The following is a 25,116-nucleotide window of genomic DNA, read 5'->3' as shown; positions in this document are numbered from 1 at the left end:
TTAGGCATATCGCAATACATGAATATAGCAGATTAACAGATTTTTCCAATATCGTGCAGCCCCAGTTTACATGCATGTGACCACAAATGGCTTCAATTCAGATCAATATCGAAGTATTGCTGAAGTGTAATTTTGCTTGTGTTGCAGAAACTGACAGCACAGTTTCTCCCCTTGGCTGTTAGGATAAAGGATTTGGTGCTTCAATAAGCTGCAGACGTATAATTTACCCCTCCTCAAATCACATCAGGTCAGCTGATAAGAAGCAGAGGTAGCACAAATCTCCAGGGCACCATTTTTATCTCTTATAACTGTATTCTCTGGCTTCCTCTGGCTATAATTGTGTTTTTAGTGCTCGTTGTTATCACTATTGTTATCACCAAGGTACATCAAATAATAAGATATAGTATTATGAGGATAACGTGTACTGTGAGATGTAAAATACAGCACCAAAAAAAAAAAAAAAAGATTTTTATTATGCATTCTAGTACTTTCTTGTTAATGTTTTGTTAATTATTAGGACTATACTGTGTTCATACATTTTCCTTTGGCTTAGTCCCTTTATTTATCAGGGATCACCACAGCGGAATGAACCGCCAACTATTCCAGCATATGTTGTACACAGCGGATGCCCTTCCAGCCGCTATTCTCTCACATTCACACACACACACTCATACACTACAGCCACATTAGTTTATTCAATTCCCCATTAGCGCATGTGTTTGGACTGTGGGGGAAACCGGAGTACCCGGAGAAAACTCACGCCAACAAGGGGAGAACATGCAAACTCCACACAGAGATATTATAATATACAATATAAAGCACATATAATACAACTTTAATTATATAGTATGGTTAAAACATATATGTATTATTTCGTGTGAGGTAACAAGATGATACATGAACAAAATGTAAGTGAATATAAGTGTAGTGTTATTGATTTTTTCTGAGTAAATACGTAGGCTACCTTTATGTTGTCGGCTATTCTCTTGCGCAAGTGTGTGTGTGTGTGTGTGGACTTCGCTTACCGTGCAATCCCACGCAAGTTTACATCATTCGGTGCCACAGATTTCTAAGCCATCCCCCTCCACTCGGCATGGTATGATCCTTTCACCTGACAGGACGAATGAGAGCAACCCCCTGATGACGCGGACGGACCGCTCCATAAATACTCTCACGTTTCTCAGAGGGGTGACACAGATTTCCCAGCGTTTACGCCGCGTTCGAGTACTACTAAAGAGAAACCGAAAAATGATGAACGGACAGATTAACGGTTTCCACAACTCTCTCATTGAGGAGGACTGCTTCTTGTTTACATCCGAGTCCGTTGGAGAAGGCCATCCAGGTAAAAAATAAATAATAAAACTCTCAAAACTTTGTGTTCAAGTCCGCTATTACATAACAGCAGCTGTAATAACGCTATATTTACGTCCTTATTTCAATAGCTTACTTTTTAAACCGTAGCTTTCCTTAAAACCTGCACCTGTTTTTGTTTGCAACTGTTATTTAAATGCATTAGTTCGATAATATTATTTAAATAAACGTCTGCACAGTGCACGTTTTCATGGCCGTGTCTCAAAAATGACATCACTTCCACGCTCGCACGTGTTAGCTGACACTAACCACCTCTCTAATACCACAAAAGGTAGTGTACATGTAGGGAGCGGAGCGAGGTTTGAGACCGGACCCGTTGTAAACACGTGGAATCAGGCATGCTGCACAGACTCCGCCCTCTTTCAGAGAGAAAAAAAAGAGCGCGGGGTTTTCTCTCATGTGCAACTCAATGCAGGAATGAGGCGTGCCCACATGAAGAAAATACTGTAGTAATTCATAGTAAATACTAGTAATACTATTTTTAAAAACTTCAATTAACATATTGTGGTAATTATAATGTTACTAAGATAACACAACAACCATATTAATATAAACAATTGACCAAATGCTGTTGTTTTTACAACAATAGAGTATATTATACTCCAATACACCACAACTAAGTTCAAGAATGAGGACTGCACACATTAAAAATACTATAGTAATTTATAATAAATACTAGTGATACTACTTTAAAATACTTCAATTAACATGTTGTGGTAATTCTGTGATTTGTAAGGTAACATGACAACCATATTAATACAAACAAATGACCAAATGCTGTTTTTTGTACAACTGTAGGATATATTATATTAGAGTACACCACAACTGAATGCAAGAATAAGGACTGCACACATTAAAAATACTATAGTAATTAATTTAGTGTTTTTGAACCATACTATTGTAAAATACTTGAATTAATATATTGTGGTAATTCTATAGTTGATATTAAGGTAACACAACAACCATATTAATATAAAAAATGACCCAATACTGCATTTTCATAGGGTATATACCAAAACTACATTACAGTATACTGTGAAAAGGTTGCAGGTTTTTTTCTCGTATGCAACTGAATGCTAGAATGAGAACTGCCAACATGAAGAAAACACTATAGTAATTTATAGTAAATACTTCTCATACGGTTTTAAAACGCATGTAATAATATATTGTGGTAATTCTATAGTTGTTAAGGTAATACTACAACCATATTAATATAAACAAATGAACAAATGCTGTATTTTTACAACTGTAGGATATATTACGCTACAAAACACCACAACTGAATGAAGTCAAAGTCAGCTTTATTGTCAATTCAACCACACGTACAGGACATGGAGAGAATCGAAACTGCGTTATTCTCAGACCCTAGGTGCCTAACATATAATATTAATACAAAAGTAGAATTAAAAAAGTACAGTATAATGCAAAACAGTATATAGTGCAAAAAGTACAGTATAATGCAAAACAGTATAAAGTGCAAAAAGTATAGTGTAATGCAAAACAGTATATAGTGCAAAAAGTACAATATAATGCAAAACAGTATATAGTGCAAAAAGTACAATATAATGCAAAACAGTATATAGTGCAAAAAGTACAGTATAATGCAAAACAGTATATAGTGCAAAAAGTACAGTATAATGCAAAACAGTATTTAGTGCAAAAAGTACAGTATAATGCAAAACAGTATATAGTGCAAAAAGTACAGTATAATGCAAAACAGTATTTAGTGCAAAAAGTACAGTATAATGCAAAACAGTATATAGTGCAAAAAGTACAGTATACTGCAAAACAGTATATAGTGCAAAAAGTACAATATAATGCAAAACAGTATACAGTGCAAAAAGTACAGTATAATGCAAAACAGTATATAGTGCAAAAAGTATAGTGTAATACAAAACAGTATACAGTGCAAAAAGTACAGTATAATGCAAAACAGTATATAGTGCAAAAAGTACAGTATACTGCAAAACAGTATATAGTGCAAAATGTACAGTATAATGCAAAACAGTATATAGTGCAAAAAGTACAGTATAATGCAAAACAGTATATAGTGCAAAAAGTATAGTGTAAAGCAAAACAGTATACAGTGCAAAAAGTATAGTGTAATGCAAAACAGTATACAGTGCAAAAAGTACAGTATAATGCAAAACAGTAAATAGTGCAAAAAGTACAATATAATGCAAAACAGTATATAGTGCAAAAAGTATAGTGTAAAGCAAAACAGTATATAGTGCAAAAAGTATAGTGTAAAGCAAAACAGTATATAGTGCAAAAAGTATAGTGTAAAGCAAAACAGTATATAGTGCAAAAAGTACAATATAATGCAAAACAGTATATAGTGCAAAAGTACAGTGTAATGCAAAACAGTATATAGTGCAAAAGTTTGAAAATATGATTAAGTGACAGTGTCATAATAATATACAGAGTATGAAGTAACTAGCAGTCCAGTAAGATAAGGTAAATTCTACAATAAACATTACATTACAGTTCACTGTGAAATGAAATTTGTGTAAAATTTTATTTGTACACCGTATATAATAAATTTTAGCATAGTATGGTTCAAAAACACTATGGTATGTACTATAATATTTTTTATGTTGGTGGGAACTCAAGGAATAACAAAAAAGAATATAAAAATTCTCGTCTGGGATTGTTTTACATTATCAAATAGTGTACATTTTAGTTTGGTGCATTTCGTTCATTCATTTTCCTTCGGCTTAGTTTCTTTATTCATCAGGGGTCGCCACAGCGGAATTAACCACCAACTTTTCCAGCATATGTTTTACACAGCGGATGCCCTTCCAGCTGCAACCCATTACTGGGAAACATACATGCACACTTACTCACATGTACACTACGGCCAATTAAGTTAATCCATAATAGCGCATGTGTTTAGACTGTGGGGGAAACGGGAGCACCTGGAGGAAACCCACGCCAACACGGGGAGAACATGCTAACTCCACGCAGAAACACCAACTGAACCAGCTGGGACTCGAACCAGCGACATTCTGGCTGTGAGGTGACAGCGCTAACCACTGTCGCCCTAGTGCATTTCTTTTTTCAGTTGAATTTTAATTTATTTATTACGTTTTATTATTATTGTACATTTTATTATTAGAAATTTTACAATATTATAAATAGAAAATAGTAATATACATTTTATTATTATTATTTTAATTTGAATGAATTTAGTCATTTTTAATTCCCAGTGATGGGTTGCAGCTGGAAGGGCATTCCCTGCGTAAAACATATTCTGGATAAGTTGGCGGTTCATTCCGCTGTGGCGATCCCTGATTATTAAAGGGACTAAGCCGAAAAGAAAATGGATGTCCATGTTTGATCATTATCCACATGAAAAAATACTATAGTAAATACGATAGTGTCTTTAACCATACTGTAGTAAAGTACTTGAATTATTCTGTTGTGGTAATTTTATAGTTTCTATGGTAACAGATGCAAATGACCCAATACTGTAGGTAACTATAGGGTTAAAATATACTACAATACGCCCCAGTTATTAACATAATATAAACTATTTATAAGCTTAGTGTAAAACAAATATGCATTAATGTTGTTATTATTGTGTTGTACAGATAAGATTTGCGACCAGATAAGTGATGCAGTGTTGGACGCTCACCTGAAGCAAGACCCAGATGCAAAGGTGGCTTGCGGTATGTTGGCCTTATTTGGGGGGATTTTGAGGTTTGCATGTGCTATTTCTAATATTGTGCATGAAAATAAACGTTGATGGTCTTTTTATTTAGAAACTGTTGCCAAAACTGGAATGATTTTGCTGGCTGGAGAGGTGACATCCCGTGCTGTTGTTGACTATCAGAAGGTGGTCCGAGACACCATAAAACACATCGGCTATGACGACTCAACCAAGGGTTAGTTTGATGATGTATTTTATTACACACATACGTGACCTCTAGTACAGGTCAAGTAGCTGTAATTATATCAACCCAAGCTCATTCTGAAAGCGTAGTCCCGCGGACGTTTCTGGAGACCGCGATTTATGTAGCCGGAGGTACGTATGTAAGCGAACGCTATGGGGCGGTGTGACACTCTACCTCCGTGTGGAGGGCTTTCCCGCCGCAACTAGTTTGTCCAGTTAGCTCGTCGTGTACGTCAGCAGAGTTAAGACGCAGGGAGGAGCTGACCACGATGACGACCACGACCGTGTTCGAGTCCAGGGAAGAACGATTCCAGAAATCAGGTAAGACAAAAACAGAATCCAAAAAATAAAGTGAACGAGTTCATAACAGAGTGAGAATGTGGTGAAATCCGAAAACATGGTAACTGGACGGCTTTTGTAAATTGTTGCTTGGGTTTAGGGAAGCAAGTGGGCGGGTCAGTCGGTAAAACCTGTTGGGTTTAGGGAAGAAGGAGGAGGGTGGGTCGGCCGATTGGCCAGTCGCCCAGTCAATCAGTCAGTCAGTCAGACAGACGGTCACTCGACAGCGGCCTCCAGTGGCTTTACGCGAGAACAGCGCGGGCGCAAACGGCGCTCGCGAGAGATGTTCGAGATGCGAAAAAGCTCACACAGCAGCCTCTCCATATTCATGAAAACAAAAACTGCACAAATACGTACCTCCCGGGACGTATTTTGCAGTCTCCAGAAACATCCGCGGTACTACGTTTTCAGAATGAGCCTGGGTTGAATTATATAGACTTTTAATGATCAATAGCATGGTAAAATAAACTGTCTATAATTGAAGAGTTTAGATGCAAAAACCTCTAAAAGCCGTCTGATATTTTCTTCTAAAATTAGCCTTTTTCTCCGACTCCTGTGTGTAGGCTCAGTAATTTTACTTTTATAGTGACAAATAAGTTATTTACATTGCCTTTAAGTGAAATAACTGAACATAAACATAGGAGGCTGACAAAAATGGTCATGTTAGGAGAACATTTCAGATGGCATTAAGAGGTTTTTATAATAAATTAGTGTCTGTTTGATTTGGTCCTATAACCCCTTAGATTGTAGGGACCCCAGATAAATCCTTGTTGACCCCTAGTGGGATCATGCGGTTTTAATATAAATGAATTCAATGAAAACACACTGAGTATCCACAATCCTCTCTCCTGAACCCGTAGGCTTTGATTATAAGACCTGTAATGTGCTGGTGGCTCTGGAACAGCAGTCTCCAGACATCGCTCAGGGCGTTCATTTAGAGCGAGACGAGCAGGACGTTGGGGCTGGTGATCAGGTACGTTGGTGGTTCATTCCACTGTGGCGGCCACTGATAAATAAGGGACTAAGCTGAAGGAAAATGAATGATTAATAATTGTGTCTTCAGCTATTTATTTTTAGTGTTGTGCTCTTTCAGGGTTTGATGTTCGGCTACGCCACCGATGAGACAGAGGAATGTATGCCACTCACTATTGTGCTCGCTCACAAGCTTAACTCTAAGATGGCTGAACTGCGCCGCAACGGGACCCTGCCCTGGCTCCGTCCAGACTCCAAAACTCAGGTTTGAGGAATCGAGAGCTGTAGTTTTCTTTAATCTTTTCAGTGTGTGTTGGGTCTGGAAGTATTTTATACAGGGGTTTAAGAAAATAAGTTGTTAATATCATGTTATTTGCATTGAAAGCGTGATTTAAAGGCATAGTTCATCCTTCACTTGTTCTAAACCCAACCCAGGCTCATTGTGGAAACGTAGTCCCGCGGACGTTTCTGGAGAAGGTGGAATACGTCCCGGCGGGACGTACGTGAAGTTCTTGCGTGAATCCACCAGAGGTCGCTGTCCTACTGACCGGATGATTGACTGCGCGACCGGCCAATCGACCGACTCGCCCTCCTTCTTTCCTGAACCCAACCAATTTTACCGATCGACCCGCCCGCCCGCTCGCTTCCCTAAACCCCAGCAACAGTTTACAAAAAGCCGTTCAAAAAAAAATAAAAGCCCTGATTTTTTTTTCTACCGCGTTCTCACCCTGTCACGAAACCCAAATTTTTGTACTATTTTATTCTTTTAAATGGTTTCATATGTAAAGATATTTGTGTATTGCTGTACATCCTGTGTGTATTAAGCAACGTGTTAGCGAGGCGCACAACTAAAGGCTGATTTATACTTCTGCGTCAAACGCCGGCATATGCTACGCCTTTGACGCATAGCCCTTCGATGTGGCCGTCAGGGTCGCTGACGTGCACCTCTCAAAAAATGTAACTACACGTCGCAACGACGCGTAGCGTAAGCTCTGTGATTGGTCGGCTTGGTAGCGCTGACGAGTCTGGGCGGGACCGAGAGCCGCGTGAATGGTGCGAGCCTGATGGAGCGATTGTTTACAAGTGTGGAGTCCCGTGAAGGAGCTCCGGATGGAAAGTTTGGTTTTGTGTTTACCTCATAGTTAAAGTTGTTGCACGTCCGCCAATTCCTGCCTCAAAATGAGTGAGTTTGAGCCACTTGTACATCCCGGAAGTGTTCAGGAAAACTAAACAGCAGCGAAGAAACTCGACACAGAGGAACATTTACACCTCACTGCCAACTAGCGTTTCGGAAGTGTTAATGCAGACCAACAGAGACAGCGCGCAGAAGTATAAATGCACAGCTACGCATGTTGCATGCGCCGTGGGTTACGTCGGTCACTTGACGCAGAAGTATAAACCAGGCTTAACGCGCTCTGTGCTAGACTTTAGACCTGCTTTCAGGGTCAATTGCGCAGCAACTTGCCAACAATGCGCCCTAACACACCTCTTTTCCAGACCGGCACACACATGATTCCACAAAGTGGCGCAAATAGATTTGTTATTTAAACAACGTGGCGCAAAACAAGAAAATTGGGGTTGCGCTGGTCTGAAAATAGCAACACATTGCGGCAAACACATCTTGCGCCTTATTGGGTGTATGACAGGGTTCTAAAGGTTTATAAGGTTTTGCTATAAATCTGTTTCCCTTTAGAGTAAATGTATGGAGTTTCTACTTCTGGACCGAACATTTCAGAACACAAAGATGTGATGTCTAATAGTGCTTGTATGCAGTTGTGTGTTGTGTTATAATGCGTTTTCTGACTTTTAACAGGTGACCGTGCAGTACAGACAGGAGCATGGAGCTATGCTGCCCATTCGTGTCCACACTATCGTCATCTCTGTGCAACACGATGAAGACATCTGCCTTGACGAGATGCGCGACGCTCTTAAAGATAAAGTCATCAACACTGTGGTGCCCTCGATGTATCTGGATGACGACACCATCTACCACTTACAGCCCAGTGGACGCTTCGTCATCGGAGGCCCTCAGGTGAACAACAGTTTGCGTAGTTTATGTAGGACTCATGGTTCCCATGCTTCTTGAAAATACTTGAATGTCAGACATGTGGATTCAAGGCCTAGAAAGAACTTAGAACAAACGCAGGTCATTGAAAGTACTTGAATTACATTTGAAGAGAAATTGTCTATGGTGTTATTTCAGCATGGTGGCGTAGTGGCTAGCACTGCCTCACGGCAAGTAGGTCGCTGGTTCGAGTCCCAGCTGGGTCAGTTGGCATTTCTGTGTGGAGTTTGCATGTTCTCCTCGTGTTGGCGTGGATTTCTTCCGTGTCGTCTGGTTTCCCCCACAGTCCAAATACATGCGCTATTGGGTAAACTAAATTTGCCGTAGTGTATGACTGTGTTTGGGTGTTTCGAAGTACTGGGTTGCGGCTGGAAGGGCATCCGCTGCGTAAAACATATGCTAGATAAGTTGGTGGTTCATTCCACTGTGGCAACCCATGATTAATAAGGGACTAAGCCAAAGGAAAATGAATGAACACTAACATGAGTTTGTTTGTTTTTGTTGTCTACTATAATCTAGTTACAGGGTTTCTGCAGGTCTCAAAATATCTTGAATCTCAAAATCCAAATATTAGGCCTTAAAAAGTTCTAAATTTACTGAAATGTTGTGTTATAGGTCTTAAATCTTTTTTAAACAGGTCTTAATTTTCCTTTGTTTATGTATTGCTACCAAAACAGGCTAAAATCTATACAATCACCAACAATCATCTCAATAAAACTTTAAACTTTTTATTTAAAAGGTAATATTTAGCTCCATTTATCATAATCTTTTAATTATTTTCCTTAAATTAACATATGTTTGATCGTTCTCCCCTGCTGAGAACACCCACCTGGACAGATTGATTTGCATAGATTTAAATTATTATAGTTTTAAAACTTTAAAACATTTGTTCATTTGTTTATATATTTAAAAGAAAGTTTATGCTGGAAAAAAGTATGGATACAAGTAGAGCTTGCTTGTTTTTACACAATATTTAAAATATTTAGCTAAGAAACAAAATATAAAATATTAGCATTTTTTATTATTAATGTATTATTGTATTATTAAACTTAATAAATTTATATTACATTTTTGATAGACAAATAAAAATCTTTTTCATTTGGGCCATTTGAAAATTCTTTAGCCTTTAGCCCGTTATGGGTCTAAATTTCATCCATAATGGTCTTAAAATGTCTTAAAAGTCTTAAATTAAACTCTGAAGTTAAGACCTGAGATACCACTATTGTCCTTTTGTGATGGGATCGATTTGATTCTGATTTAACAGTGGTTAAAAGTATAATATGCACGATTTTTTCACTTACATTATTCCAAATAATTCAACGAATGGTCAAACGCGGAGAAATAAGCAGTTTAAACTAGTGTTCGGAGTGTGTGTGCATGCTAATGACACCACACACCCTTGACATTGGTTTGGTTTCATAAAAACCAGGGTAACAGCAGTGAGGCTTTAATATGTTGTGTCTTTCGTTCGATTGCACAGAGCAGCATTATAACAGAAGACTTTTGTTTGTTGTGAATACACGCCCTCTAGTGTGGAAGATCACATACTGCGCCTTTAAAGCTATTTAAACGTTGAAACTGCTGTTTTTCAATGATTCCTTTAGTCTTTTTTATTTCTTTAGTGTTGATCTTTCAACACAGGCTCATTGTGAAAACAGCCCTATATACATTCCTGGAGATCGCAAATTATGTAGCCAGAAGTACGTATGTCTGCATTTTGTCTTTAAAATGAACACTACAGGGCGAGTTTAGGGAAGGAGGAAGATGGGCAAGTCGATCAGTCAGTCAGTTGACAGCGGCCTCTCTCAGCAAAAACAGATAAAAACGTAGCTCCTGGGACGTATGTGGCACTCTCCAGAAATGTATATAGGGGTACATTTTCAGAATAAGCCTGGGGAAGGAGTCTGATTAAACGCAAATAAGTTTTCAACATCGATGCCTTTCTGTTGATTTAGGGCGATGCCGGTCTGACTGGTCGTAAGATTATTGTCGATACCTACGGAGGCTGGGGAGCTCACGGTGGAGGAGCGTTCTCTGGAAAGGACTACACTAAAGTGGACCGATCTGCTGCATATGCTGCCCGCTGGGTGGCCAAATCCCTGGTGAAGGCCAAACTGTGCAGACGTGTACTTGTGCAGGTAAATCAGATGTTCAGTGATCTGCTGAGGGTAGGCCTGTCATAATGATCAATATATGGACTTATCGCACATGGACATGACCTCAATTGTTTTTGGTGATGCAATATATATCGCCCATACATAAACACCAATTCTAGCAACTTTTTTGCTGATCTCTATTGGAGATGTCAGTGTCAGTATGGTTAAAAACACTGTAGTATTTACTATAAATTACTATAGTACAGTTTTATGTGGTTGTCTGACAGCTGAAAACATATCTGGTTGTAGATATCGCAGATTATGTTACTTTGTACCCTGTTAACATTTATGATTATTGATTTAGGCTATGTGTTTCCACATTCTGACTCCACTGCCTGATTATTAAACTGTTAAAATGACTAAAATTAAATGAAACATTCTTAAGAATAAAATAGGATGTGTTATTTGGAAGAGTGTACTTTCATTGTGATATTACCTTGTCATTCTGCCATTATATAATGAATGAATAAAATGGCCTTAAAATGACGATAATATCATTTATCGCGATATATTTTGGTGCAGCATATCGCACAACAAATTTAGATATTTTTACAGGCCTAGCTAAGAGCATATACAGTGTTTGTGCGGATACTCAAAAACCCTGGTCACACTTTACAATAAGGTTGTGTCAGTAATGCATTTACTAACATGATCAAACAACGAAAACCATGTTAATTACAGTATTTATTCATGTTTGTTAATGGAAATAAAGTTAACTCACGGCGCATTAACTAATGTTAACAAGAGCAACTTTGGATGTTAATTAATCCGTTAGAAAGTGTTGAACTATGATTAATAAATGCTGTTCATTATTAGTTCATGTTAGTAAATGCATCAACTAGAATTAACTATTGAAAGCTTATTGTAAAGTGTGATCGAAAACCTTGAAACCTTAGAGATTTTTCGAGGTTTGAAAAATGCTTCAATTTTGAATAGAGCTTGAAACCGCTTCTTTTAATTATATAGTTGTTTCCTACTTAATGGGTAATAATAATGAACTATTTAAGTTAAATTAAAAATCAGCATTTTCTTTTTGTTTTTGCATAAAATTAAATCTTTGGGGTCTCCATGTTTGCTTGTAGCTTGATCTATCTGTTTATATATATATATATATATATATATATATATATATATATATATATATATATATATATATATATATATATATATATATATATATATATATATTTATATATATATATATATATATATATTTATATTTATATATATATTTTTTTTTTTTTTTTTTTTGTGGTCTTTAACCCCTAGAGGTCGAAGGCCGCATATACGCGTTTTGACACATCTTCTCCTCATAAAGGCTGATTTATACTTCTGCGTCAAACGCCGGCGTACGCTACGGCGCTGACGCATAGTCCTTCGCCGTGGCCGTCACTGACGTGCACCCTTTTAAAAAATGTAACTACACGTCGCAACAACGCGTAGCGCAAGCTCTGTGATTGGTCGGCTTGGTAGCGCTGACGAGTCTGGGCGGGACCGAGAGCCGCGCGAATGTCGCGAGCCTGATGGAGCGATTGTTTACAAGTGTGAGTCCCGTGAAGTAGCTCCGGATGGAAAGTTTTGTTTCGTGTTTACCTCATAGTTAAAGTTGTTGCACGTCCGCCGGTTCCTGCCTCAAAATGAGCGAGTTTGAGCCACTTGTACATCCAGGAAGTGTTCAGGAAAACTAAACAGCAGCGAAGAAACTCGACACAGAGGAACATTTACACCTCACTGCCAACTAGCGTTTCGGAAGTGTTAATGCAGACCATTAGAGACAGCGCGCAGAAGTATAAATGCACAGCTACGCGCGTTGCATGCGCCGTGGGTTACGCCGGTCACCTTACGCAGAAGTATAAACCAGGCTTAACGCCGAAAAGAATGTAAATTACACTTTCAGTTTTGATCGTACAGATAAGAGCAATACATCAATCGAATCTGTTAGGTGTCTACTTTTTTTCGTTTACATTCACAACAACAACAAATGTGTGTGCTTTTGCAAAATAAGAAAAACAAGCAGTGTAGGCATACTTTCATTTCTCTCTCCGTGAACTGTTTTAAGAAACGCATCAGTAAAATGCGCTGAAACTCTAAACTCATTAAAAATCCCAGGATGTCCTTCGAAAAAGAGTAGGGGTTTAACCCCAGCATCTTGTCCAAATTTGCCTACTGGCCTATGTCCATTAGGGCCTCCTAACCATGCCCATATCATAACTGGTTTCATCACTCTGTCTCCTCTCCACCAATCAGCTGGTGTGTGGTGTGTGCTCTGGCACAATATAGCTGCTGTTGCGTCATCCAGTGGATGCTGCACACTAGTGGTGGATGAGGAGATTCCCCCCTAAAAAATGTAAAGCGCTTCGAGTGTCCAGAAAAAGTGCTATATAGACCATTTCAATGTGGTGTTGAACATTTCCTGCTTGTTGTCAAACTATTGCATAACTTTCATGAGGCAATTCACTCATAACTTGACATTAAAACAGCTGCCATTACATTATTTAAAATTATGCAGACCTTTTTGGATTCTTAGTATCTTCTGAAGTTAAAAATGTAAAACAGGAACTACATTAGCATCTTTGTTATTGTTTTATCCCTCAAAATGGTCTATAAATGTAAGGAATTATTATTATTTAAGTGGTGATGTATATGTTTGTAAATATGTAATTTGTCACACTTGTGAAGTGCTGGAAAGGTTTTAAAATACATCTGATATGTACTTTGGAAAAGGTGTAATACTTATAATACTATTATAATACTTTACAATTGATTTGCTGATGCATAAACATTGCCTTTGCTGTTTCACAGGTCTCTTACGCCATTGGAGTGGCTCATCCTCTCTCCATTTCCATCTTCCACTACGGCACATCCCAAAAGAGCGAGCAGGAGCTGCTTAAGATTGTTAAGAAAAACTTCGATCTTCGCCCAGGAGTCATCGTGAGGTAAAGACGGCTCCTTTGATGGACTTTCATGTGTCTTGAATTTCAGCTTAAGACAAAGCTCGGCAAATCATTCCTTTCTTTTCTGCTTCTCTCTGTGCTTCCTTTTCATTGGGTGTTTGCATCTTTTGATTATTTCTGACAGATGATAATAGCTCTTGAACTCTCTTTCAGTTGTACATAGTAATTAATACAATGAACAGCAAAGCATAGCATCACTAATGAAACTTAATTGGCTCTGAACAGCATTTTTTAGACTCGTGAAGAAGTATTTAGCTGGTGTTTGCTTTTAGACTTGCTCTTTATTTCATGCTGCAGTTTCCTCCTTCAGGTTAAAGGTAAGTCACTGCTTTATCATCCCTTCTCTTCTCTGACTGGCTGGCTGTTCAAATGCACCCTGATCGTCTTTTAAATGCACACATTCATCAGTGTCAATAATCCATCGGCATTGTGTTTTAGGGAGCTGGAGCTGAAGAAGCCGATATATCAGAAGACCGCTGCTTACGGCCACTTTGGTCGTGAGTCCTTCTCTTGGGAAGTGCCTAAAAAACTGCACTACTAAACCTTTTGTCAAGGTTTTTCCTCTCTAAGCCTGTTGGTGTAATCTACAGAGAAGCACACATGACTTACGAGGAGAAGTCTATTTCTGGTACTACTGGTCCATCTGATTTAAACTGTTTCCTCTCATTTTCCTCCCATACTGCATCACTCGTTTCATTTCTAATTGTAGAGTTTATTTCGTTTCAAATGTGATTACACTCAGAAAGAAAGGTACAAAAGCTGTCACTTTATGGTGTCTTTTAAAAATGTATACTTATGTACTTAAAGGGTATGTTAGTGCCTTAAGGATCCATATTGGTACCCTTAAAATTGTATAGTAGTACCTCAATGATCCATGTTGGTACTCTTTAAGGTTATTTATTAATACCTCAAGGAACCATATTGGTCCCTTAAAGTTATATATTAGTACCTCAATGATCCATATTGTCATCTTAAAAAGTTATATATTAAAACCTCAAGGATCCATATTGGTGCTTTAAAATTATATATTAATACCTCAAGGATCCATGTTTGTACCTTAAAGTTATATATTAGTACCTCAAAGATCCATATTAGTACCCTTCAAGTTATGCATTAATACCTCAGGGATCCATATTAGTACCTCAAGGATCCATATCGGTACTCTCTTAAAGTTATATATTAGTACCTCAGGGATCCATATCGGTAGTCTTAAGGTTATATATTAGTACCTCAAGGATCCATTTTGATACCTTAAAGTTATATATTAGCACCTTAAGGATCTAGTTTAACTCTGTTTTTATTGAAATATGTTAGTCAGAGAGCCACAGCATCAGATACACAGAATCATTAGACATCAACTGATCCAATGTGGTGGTAGAATACAATTTTGCTCACATTTTCTTTCTCTCTGATTAAAATATAGTTACATATTCATGCATTAAGGAAAAAAACAAAACAAAAAACAACAACAACAACAGTGCCGAGAATATATAAATACAAATACTCAAAGGGTACAGCAGTAGAAAATAAAATAATAATAAAATATATATATAAAAACAAAAAATAAAATAAATAAATAAAAAAAAAACACACTCTCCACTCATAACCAAGCCAGGGGTAGGGAAGATAAGTCAGCTATATACTTGCATACAAATACACATACCTATATACATGTTTATTTATTTATTATTTTTATTTTTAAAGTGTAAGAGGAATGGTTGCCAGATAGTGTCAAATTTTTCAGTATCACCGCAAACTGTATATCTAATCTTTTGTATTTGCATAGACTGCATCAGATCATGCATCCAATGTATGTAACTGGGTGGGGAAGGATTTTTCCAGTTTAGTGTTATAAGCCTTTTAGCAATTATTAAACAAAAAGCAAGTGCATTTGATTGTGTAGATGACAAAGAAACATTTGTAGGGTTAAGTCCAAATAATGCTACTAGGGGGCATGGCTCAATATCTAAAAGAAAGCATTCAGAAATTGATTTAAAAATTGATGCCCAAAAAGTGCTTAGCGCTGGACAAAGCCAGAAAGTATGAAGAAGAGTTGCTGGAGCTTGTCGACACCGATCACAAATTGGATCAAAACCAGGGTTAATTTTAGATATTTTTGCCTTAGTCCAATATACTCTATGCAATAATTTGAATTGTATAAGGGAATGACGAGCACAAATAGAAGAGGTTTGTACACGAGACAGAGCCTTGGACCATTCCTCGTCTGTAAAAACATGATTGAGATCTGATTCCCAGCTCTGCTTTATTTTTAAAAAGGATGAGGAATCTAACTGTCTAATAAATGAAAAAATTGTTTTATAAATTTTAGAGACTGCACCTTTACAAATTTTTGTATCTAAAACCTGATCGATTTCTTGTTTGGGAGGTGCAAGGGGAAAATGGGAAAAAGTATTTTGTATAAATTCACGTGTCTGAAGATATCGAAAAAAATGAGTTTTGGGAAGGTTAAATTTTTCTGATAAATAAGAAAATGTAACAAATGTATCATCACAAAAAAGGTCATTAATGCTTACAATGCCTTTTCTAAACCATGATACAAAAGATTGGTCTGAGATAGAGGGCAGGAAAGAAGGGTTTTTATATATGGGAGACAGACTAGACATTGTTTGAAAGCCAAAATGTTTTCTAAATTGTGACCAAATTCGAAGACTATTAAGTACTATAGGGTTAGAGGAATAGTTTGATGTCTTTAATGGTAATGAAGAGCATAGTAACGCATGCAAAGACACTTGGGTGCAAGAATCGCATTCCATTTCAACCCATGCTGGGACCCAGTGGCAGAGTCCGTAGTGTGACTGGCTCCAATATAAAATACTGTGGATGTTAGTCGCCCAATAGTAGACTAAGAAATAAGGAAGTGCAAAACCACCTAACTTTTTGGGTTGTTGAAGAAATGATTTCTGTATTCTTATTGGGCCGCCGTTCCAAATAAAATCCGAAATTACTTGATCCAAGGACTTAAAAAATGACTTTCGTATGAAAATTGGAATACTTTGAAAGAGGAAAAGAAATTTAGGGAGAATATTCATTTTTATTGTGTAGCACCTTAAGGATCTATATCGGTACCCTTGAAGTTATATATTAGTACCTTAAGGATCCATATCGGTATCCTTGAAGGTATATATTAGTACCTTAAGGATCCATATCGGTACCCTTGAAGTTATATATTAGTACCTTAAGGATCCATATGGGTATCCTTAAAGTTATATAGTAGTACCTTAAGGATCTATATCGGTACCCTTGAAGTTATATATTAGTACCTTAAGGATCCATATCGGTATCCTTAAAGTTATATATTAGTACCTTAAGGATCTATATCGGTACATTTTACATTACATTTACATTTAGTCATTTAGCAGACGCTTTTATCCAAAGCGACTTACAAATGAGGACAAGGAAGCAATTTACACAACTAAGAGCAACAATGAATAAGTACTAAAGGCAAGTTTCAGGTCTGTAAAGTCTAAGAAGGGAAGTGTTAGTAATTTTTTTTTTTTTTTTTTTTTTTTTTGTTTTTTTTTTTTTTTTTTGTTTTTTTTTTTTTTGTTTTTTGTTTTTTTTTTTTTTTTTTTTGTACAGTTAGTGTGATATTCAAATGTTCAACTTCAAGGTACCCTTGAAGTTATATATTAGTACCTTAAGGATCTATATCGGTACCCTTGAAGTTATATATTAGTACCTTAAGGATCCATATCGGTATCCTTAAAGTTATATATTAGCACCTTAAGGATCTATATCGGTACCCTTGAAGTTATATATTAGTACCTTAAGGATCCATATCGGTATCCTTAAAGTTATATATTAGCACCTTAAGGATCTATATCGGTACCCTTAAAGTTATATATTGTACATAAAGGTTCCATATTGTGCCATAAACATACATATTAGTTAGGGATGCATGATATATCTGCGGCTATATCATTATTGTTTAATAAATGCAGTTTTTTTTAAAAAATTTTTTAATGAATTTTCCTCATCAGCCCGATATCAAAATTAGGCCAACATCTTCAAGCTGATAAATTATGTATTATTTCTGTTGGTTGGACCACTTCATGTGCTTTTTCAATTGATTTTGGTTAAAGTTCAGTGACTTGGTTGCTGTATTTATACACAATTTTATTCACGATTTTAGTATTTTTTTCTCATAATATTACGAGTTATTGGGTAACAGTCATATATTGTATATCAGTGCATCCCTAATATTCGTACCTAAAAAGTACAAAAATGTAACTTTTGAAAGGAAACTGCCCTCGTGACCACTTTCACACCTTTATTTCCGAGAGTGTATGGATCATCAGCATTAGCATACTAAATGAACATGAGAATTTTTAATGTAAGGATTGTAAACTATTAAGTATTAATTACGCAAATGCATCACAACCACTGTATTACAAGCATTCCCAATCATTTTTAGTGTTTGTAAAGGATGTGTATTATTTATTTGTACTGTCACACATGTATTGACCTCTGTGTTCTCCTATACTATATGTCGCTCTACTTTCCTAGTGCTCTGTGGTTTTCTAAGTGTCATACAGAAAAACTTTGCTTGCTGCAGGGCCTGGGTGTGCAGTGCCATTTATTTTGGCCAATACTACAGCATTAATGGATGCTTATCGTCTTTCTTCTTTCCTTAAACAGAGGGATTGCAATTTTGGCTGGTGTTGTACAGAGAAACTGGCCTTGTTTACGTGCTTTCTCTCTGTTTTTCTTAATTTCTTTCTTCAGTTGTAACTTATTTTTAACAATAAAATATTTTTGACTTTGGATGTCAGTGTGCCTTTCTTTCCTCCTACTTTGTGTATATAGAAACACATGCATATGGTCTAATAATACTGGGCATGATCTTCATTTTGGAAATTTTGAATTGTTTTTATGTGTATATGTACATAAATGTACATATGTGTATATGTACATAAATGACCAGCTAAAACCAGCTTGACCAGCCTGGTTTAAGCTGGACATAGCTGGTTTTGGCTGGACTCCCACCTTGGCTAGGCTGGTCAAGCTGGTTTTAGCTGGTCATCTCCCAGCCTGACCAGCTAAAACCAGGCTGGAAATGGCTGGAAACCAGCCTGGAAGTTGCCAAAACCCCTCTAAAACCAGCTTGCTCCGGCCCTTTTCTCATACAGTATGTTTCAAACTATTAAAATGTCAATAAAAGTCACTTTGTTAAACTGTAGAGTTGAATTTTCAACTTTAAAGGTCCACAGAGCAGAGATCAACATCCCATAATGCAGTTCATTTTTTTCTGTTTTATATTTTGATTTACTGTATATATGTTTTTTAACCAGATGATTGGGTCTCGATTATTAATTATTAAATCAACAGTTTCATCACCAATAGCTGCACATGCTTCATTCCTTACAGTTTCAGTGCACATAAACATCTAGCAGAGAATCATAATCATATTTTGCTCTTCAGTAACGCAGCTCTAGTTACACCTTAAATAGCATCTGTGCTTAAGTGACATGAAGTTTGCTTACCTTCCGAACTCACACATCAATCTCTGGACATGACCTGAGGGAACACACCCTCGGCCTGTATCAGTTACTCATATTTTTATCTCACATCGTATAAATGTACAGTACTGATACTGTATGTGCTTACTGGCGTGAAAAACATATCTAAATATAAGTCAGCAGAATTAAAGGTTAGATCTTGAACTGTACAACACAACTAGGCTACACGGACCTAAACCAGCGCATTATTTGGTGGGATGTTATCACTTATTCCAGGAACAGCTTTAAACAGCATTAATGGAAAAAACTTCACAATCTTCAGCTCCATGTGGACGTTTCACACATCATTGCATCATCCACACACACAAACACACACGCGGTTATCAAAACCAAACACTGATGATGGAAAACACTGCATTATGCACACATCAGAAATCAGAATTTAACATGTTGTTATATAATAAAATAAGAATTATGGTTAAAAAAAATTAATTCGAAAGCTTTTATTCAACATTGAGTTTTCAGTATAATTGGTGTGCACCAAAAAATATCCGTAAATAAGCAGTTTTCCGTATTTTTTTATTTATATTTTTATTTTTTCCCCTTTTAATTATACCTTTGAATTGCATTATGGTAGTGGTTCTCAACTGGTTTGACCATGGGACCCACATTTTTACATGGTCATCATGCCAAGACCCAAATTTTTAAGAACTATAATATAATTTTAGGAATTATAATTCATTTGTATTTATTTGTCAACATACACAAGTATAGTGACCGATAAATCAAAATGTATCAAATTATAGTAATATTAAATTATATAATATAGTAAAAATGTCAAATAGCCTACTGTGAACACTAAACAGTGGTTAAGGGTAAGGATAACCATTAACTAAACTGAACTGCTAATAAAACATTAACATCTGATCCTGTTGAACTGAACAAACCAGCAAATTAAAGTAAAATTATGAAAATAATCATAATCATTTTTATAATAATCACCAGTTATTTGCTCTTCTGCTATTGTGTGGGCTTTTTTGGCCTTTGCTAAACGGTGAGCGACACAGTACGATGCGCGTACTTGTTTTGAACATGAAGATGTTCGGCACTTTTGTGATGCCCTCATCTTTTGGAGTCGTCTTTGAAAATAGTCCACAGGTTTGTCCTTGCAACTGGGATGTTTGGTTTTTAAATTGTCTTTTTAATTTAGAAGGTTTCATGCTCAATTGTGAGAGCACCTCTCTACATATGACACACTGAGGCTTTAAAGGGCACCTATGGTAAAAAATCTACTTTTCAAGCTGTTTGGACAGATCTGTCCCACATAGCAAAATTTCTCTGGCCCAGCTCTGGCCCACACAATCAGGTTTTGCTTGGCCCACATGCCGCAGTGAATTACGGTACATGACTGGACCAAATCTGGCTTCCAGACAAAAGCCAAACACGGACCATATCTGGGCCAAGTCTCAGCCAAGTTAATAACTCATAACTGGGCCTGAACTGGGCCAGATAGGTTGGTGTGTCACGATTGCAATGAAATTGATAAACCCATGGAGTGATGCGCTTTAGGCACACTATGGGCACGCTTTTTCTCAAAGTGACCTGATTGGTAGAATTTTTTTCTTTACTCAAAAATGATTTTAGTGTAATTTAAATGTGGGTCAAGACTGGCCAAACTCACATGGCCCACTTATCAAATTTTTAAATCTGGGCCAAATACCACGTTTTTCATCTGGCCCAAATCTTGTGTGCCGCCTTAAAAACGGTGCCACCTCTGCCAAACCCGGGCCATGTTTGGCCCACATGCTGTATGCCAGTGCCGGATGAATGCCTGCTGTGCCAGCTTTTTGCCAAATTTGGGCCAGAATTCTTTGCTACTAGGGGTGTGTTGGTATAGTGTACAGACCGTCATACTGGGGTGATATGAACACACCCAGTCCTTTTTTTTCAATTTAACTACAAAAAAGGGGTCGGCCAATTGGAGCTGTTTTCAAATCGATCGCACCATTACGTAAGTCTGCGATCCCCCCGCCCACCGAATTGATTGACAGCTGCGCATTAACATGTTCCGGTAGTCACGTGTATATGTCAACAAGACCAGGCAGACATACGCAAAGCAACCGGGAATAAAAGGTCTGTTCTGTTCGCCAGGATCAGCAATCATCATCAAATGTGATTAAGAGTAAGTTTCACATGTTTAAAGTGTTTTAAAACAGAGTATGTGTGTAATTAATTACAGCGTTTTACTTCAGCTTTACTTCATCAGCACAGCCGCGTGTCAGAACAATTATACAAGAAGATGCTTCAATCCCGGTTTGTGGAAGTTAAATCAGGTTTATTTTGTACATTAGCATCACAGATATCCACACAGTACTTGAGGTTAGCCTTAACTAAGCTAAGCGCGCTCTGCCTGCCTGCCTGCCTGTGTGTCTGCGATGTGCGCACGCGTTAACTTTGTAACGATATTGTGTGTGACTCATCAATGCAACTTCACAATACTGATTAGTAAAGGTTAGTTCTTACTGTAGTATCTCACAAACGCTACGTGAGACCTCCTTCCTTTAAGTCTGTCTGTTGTCTGACGCAGCTGAGGGAGGAGGCATGTAGAAATAGTGGGCGGGAAAGACTCGTCTTAAAGGCGCAGTACGACAAAACCACCCCCTGCTGGAAATCAGTATAAAACAGCATCTTGTAAAAGGTATAATGAAAAATCTGATGGGTGTTTTGATCTGAAACTTTATATACACATTCTAGAGACGCAAAAGACTTATATTAAATCAGAAAAAAGGGGTAACCTAGGTGCCCTTTAAGTCTTTTTTGTCGTCCATATATGTAAATTCATACTTTACATATTCGAGGTCGTACTTGTGCTTCGACATATTTGTTGCTATAATTAAATGAAATTTCACATGTCAAACGGTACGATAGTCGCACACGCATTTCAAAATAAAAGTCCGATATAAGCAAATTTTCTTTAAAAAATGACTTTTTTTTTTTTGATCACACACTCTGCGACCCACTGAAAATGTTTGACCCACCAGTTGAGAAACACTGCATAATGGGATCTTAATCTTTCTTTCAACAACGTTTAACCTTGAAAAATAAAAAAAGTTTCTTTTATGAACATTTTGGATAGTTTGTAGTGCTATATTGTCTGGGATGGTGTTGTATATGACACTACAACAACCCTGTAATAAACTGTGAATGGTATAGTAAGTAAACGAGTTGCTGATTGAATGTGCAGACACGTGCAGGGGTGTGCATCTGACTCTGCTCAATGTTTGGCCTCTGAGCGTCCAATCAGATTTGAGGATTCGGGTGAGGTCTGCGGGAGGAATGTGAACGTTTGCCTCCTCTCTCAGCAGTCTGATCCAATGCCATAACCTCAGTCCCCCCCCAGGGGCCCCTAATGCCCGCGGGCTCTTATGTAATCTGTGCATTGAAGACTGATGAATTATATCTGTGTTTCGTAACATCAGCAGATGATGCATTGTGCAGTGTGAAGCATTGCTTATGTTGTGTCTGTGTGTTGGCAATGCTGGAGCATGGGTTTGATGGGTTTCTGAAATACTCAGAACAGCCCGTCTGGCACCAACAACCATGCCACATTCAATGTCACTTAAATCCTTTCTTCCCCATTCTGATGCAGTTTGAGCTGCAGCAGATCGTCTTGACCATGTCTACATTTTTAAATGCATTGAGTTGCTGCCATGTGATTAGAAAATTATTAACGAGCAGTTGGACAGGTGTACCTAATAAAGTGGCCGGTAAGTATGTATATAATAATTCATCCATTTTCCCTCAGCTTAGTCCCTTTATTCATCAGGGGTCACCACAGCGGAATAAACCCCCCACTTCTCTAGCATATCACAGTGGATTCCCTTCCAGCTGCAACCCAGTACTGGGAAGCATCCACACACACTCATTCACAATCACATTCACTATGGACAATTTAGCCGACCCAATTCACCCATACAACGTCTTTGGACTTGTGGGGGAAACCAGAGCACTTGGAGGAAACCCACGCCAACACGGGGAGAACATGCAAACTCCACACAGAAATGTCAACTGGCCCAGTCGGGGCTCGAACCAGCTTTTTTGCTTTCTTGCACCACCGTGCTGCCCTTACTATCTAAATATATTAAATAATAACTTGAAATGACTGTATATTTGCTAGCTGGTGCATTAAACTCAGTAATATCTGAGTCTCATTCAAAGCTGCTGTCTAATTGCCAATAAATGCACACCTGTGATCACAATGTACCGTACATCAAATCCACATTGGTACAAGCTGTTCTTAACCACCTATGAGTTATGAACCGAAGATGACACTCCTTCATAAACTGGCTTGTGTTATTTACTTTATTTTTTTATTTATTTATATTTAAATGTATTTAGTAAAATTGTTTTTATTTACTTAACAATATTTATTTTTTTATTTAAATAATATTTTTTTTTTATATTTAAAGTCACCAGGTCTTTACCCTAATAAGGTAAAAAAACAGTAAATTTATAGAAATATAGAAATAATTTTATGTCATAGGCACAAAATATTGGAAAACATTTTAATGCAAATGCTGTGGTTTAATATGATTTTTTTTATTTATAACTAAAATGCTGTTGATATGATTTATATGAGCAGAAATTTTAATATATTTATGGTTTTATGCAGGGTTTACACCTCATTTTTTCATATTTAATGCTTAATCGTTGACCATAAATGTGACATAAAATTAAAAAACTCAAATTCTGTGGTTTAATATGATGTTTTAATATGATTACTAAAATGTTGTGGTTTAATATGATTTTATTAAAGATGATAACTAAAATGTTGTGGTTTAATATGATTTAATTAAAGATGATAACTAAAATGCTGTGGTTTAATATGATTTTATTAAACATGATAACTAAATTGATGTGGTTTAATATGCATTAACATGAGCAGAAATTAAAATCTGCTTATGCTTTATGCAAGGCTTAAAAAAATATGTACTTAATGCTTAATCGTACGCTATAAATAACAAGGGAAAGTGCAAAAAGTTGCCTAAAAGGGTCAAATATTTTCATAAAGTTTTCTCAGAGCCATTTTTTAAAAATCAATATTCATCATGAGCATCATAATATGTGGGCGTACACTAAACAATACTACACAGTATAAGCCTAAGAGTTATGAACCGAAGATGACACTCCTTCATATACTGGCTTGTGTTATTTACTTTATTTTTGTTGATTTTAATTTATTTATATTTAAATGTATTTAGTAAAAAAATATATATTTATTTAATAATATTTATTATTTTATTTAAATATTTATTTTTTTTATTTAAAGTCACCAGGTCTTTACCCTAATAAACGACAGTAAATTTATAGGAATAATTTTATGTCATAGGCACAAAATATTGGAAGAAATTTTAATGCAAATGCTGTGGTTTAATATGATTTTTTTTATTTATAACTAAAATGCTGTTCATATGATTAATGAGCAGACATTTAAATATATTTATGGTTTTATGCAGGATTTACACCTCATTTTTTCATATTTAATGCTTAATCGTAGGCCATAAATGCGACATAAAATTAAAAAACTCAAATGCTGTGGTTTAATATGATATTTTAATATGATAACTAAAATTTTGTGGTTTATTATGATTTTATTAAAGATGATAACTAAAATGCTGTTCATATGATTTATATGAGCAGAAATTTTAATATATTTATGGTTTTATGCAGAGTTTACACCTCATTTTTTCATATTTAATGCCTAATCGTAGGCCATAAATGCGACATAAAATGAAATAACTAAAATGCTGTGGTTTAATATGATTTAATTAAACATGATAACTAAAATGCTGTGGTTTAATAGGATTTAATTAAAGATGATAAC

At 36.6% G+C, this 25,116-nt stretch overlaps 1 protein-coding gene and 1 long non-coding RNA gene across 4 annotated transcripts in view; one reads left to right on the top strand and one right to left on the bottom strand.

Annotated features, from left to right (window-relative positions):
* LOC141385682 (uncharacterized) overlaps nucleotides 1–1,716 on the bottom strand; it is a 42,499-nt gene extending 40,783 nt beyond the window's left edge. For all 3 annotated transcript variants that reach the window (XR_012406541.1, XR_012406543.1, XR_012406542.1), the window contains exon 1: nucleotides 1,026–1,716. This is a non-coding gene — a long non-coding RNA (uncharacterized lncRNA). The remainder of the gene's footprint in view (nucleotides 1–1,025) is intronic.
* Nucleotides 1,188–18,539, top strand: mat2ab (methionine adenosyltransferase 2Ab; the record flags this gene model as incomplete). Its single annotated transcript, NM_001014296.2, is given in 11 exon segments — nucleotides 1,188–1,342; nucleotides 4,965–5,042; nucleotides 5,136–5,258; nucleotides 6,466–6,578; nucleotides 6,699–6,842; nucleotides 8,391–8,609; nucleotides 10,598–10,780; nucleotides 13,601–14,623; nucleotides 14,654–15,035; nucleotides 16,813–17,179; nucleotides 17,382–18,539. Coding segments are annotated over 8 exon segments (1,092 nt in total).
* Nucleotides 18,540–25,116: the final 6,577 nt, after the last annotated feature.

This window comes from Danio rerio, chromosome 5, assembly GCF_049306965.1.
Source record: "Danio rerio strain Tuebingen ecotype United States chromosome 5, GRCz12tu, whole genome shotgun sequence".
NCBI lineage: Eukaryota > Metazoa > Chordata > Actinopteri > Cypriniformes > Danionidae > Danio > Danio rerio.
This window is presented reverse-complemented; position numbering and strand designations above follow the sequence as displayed.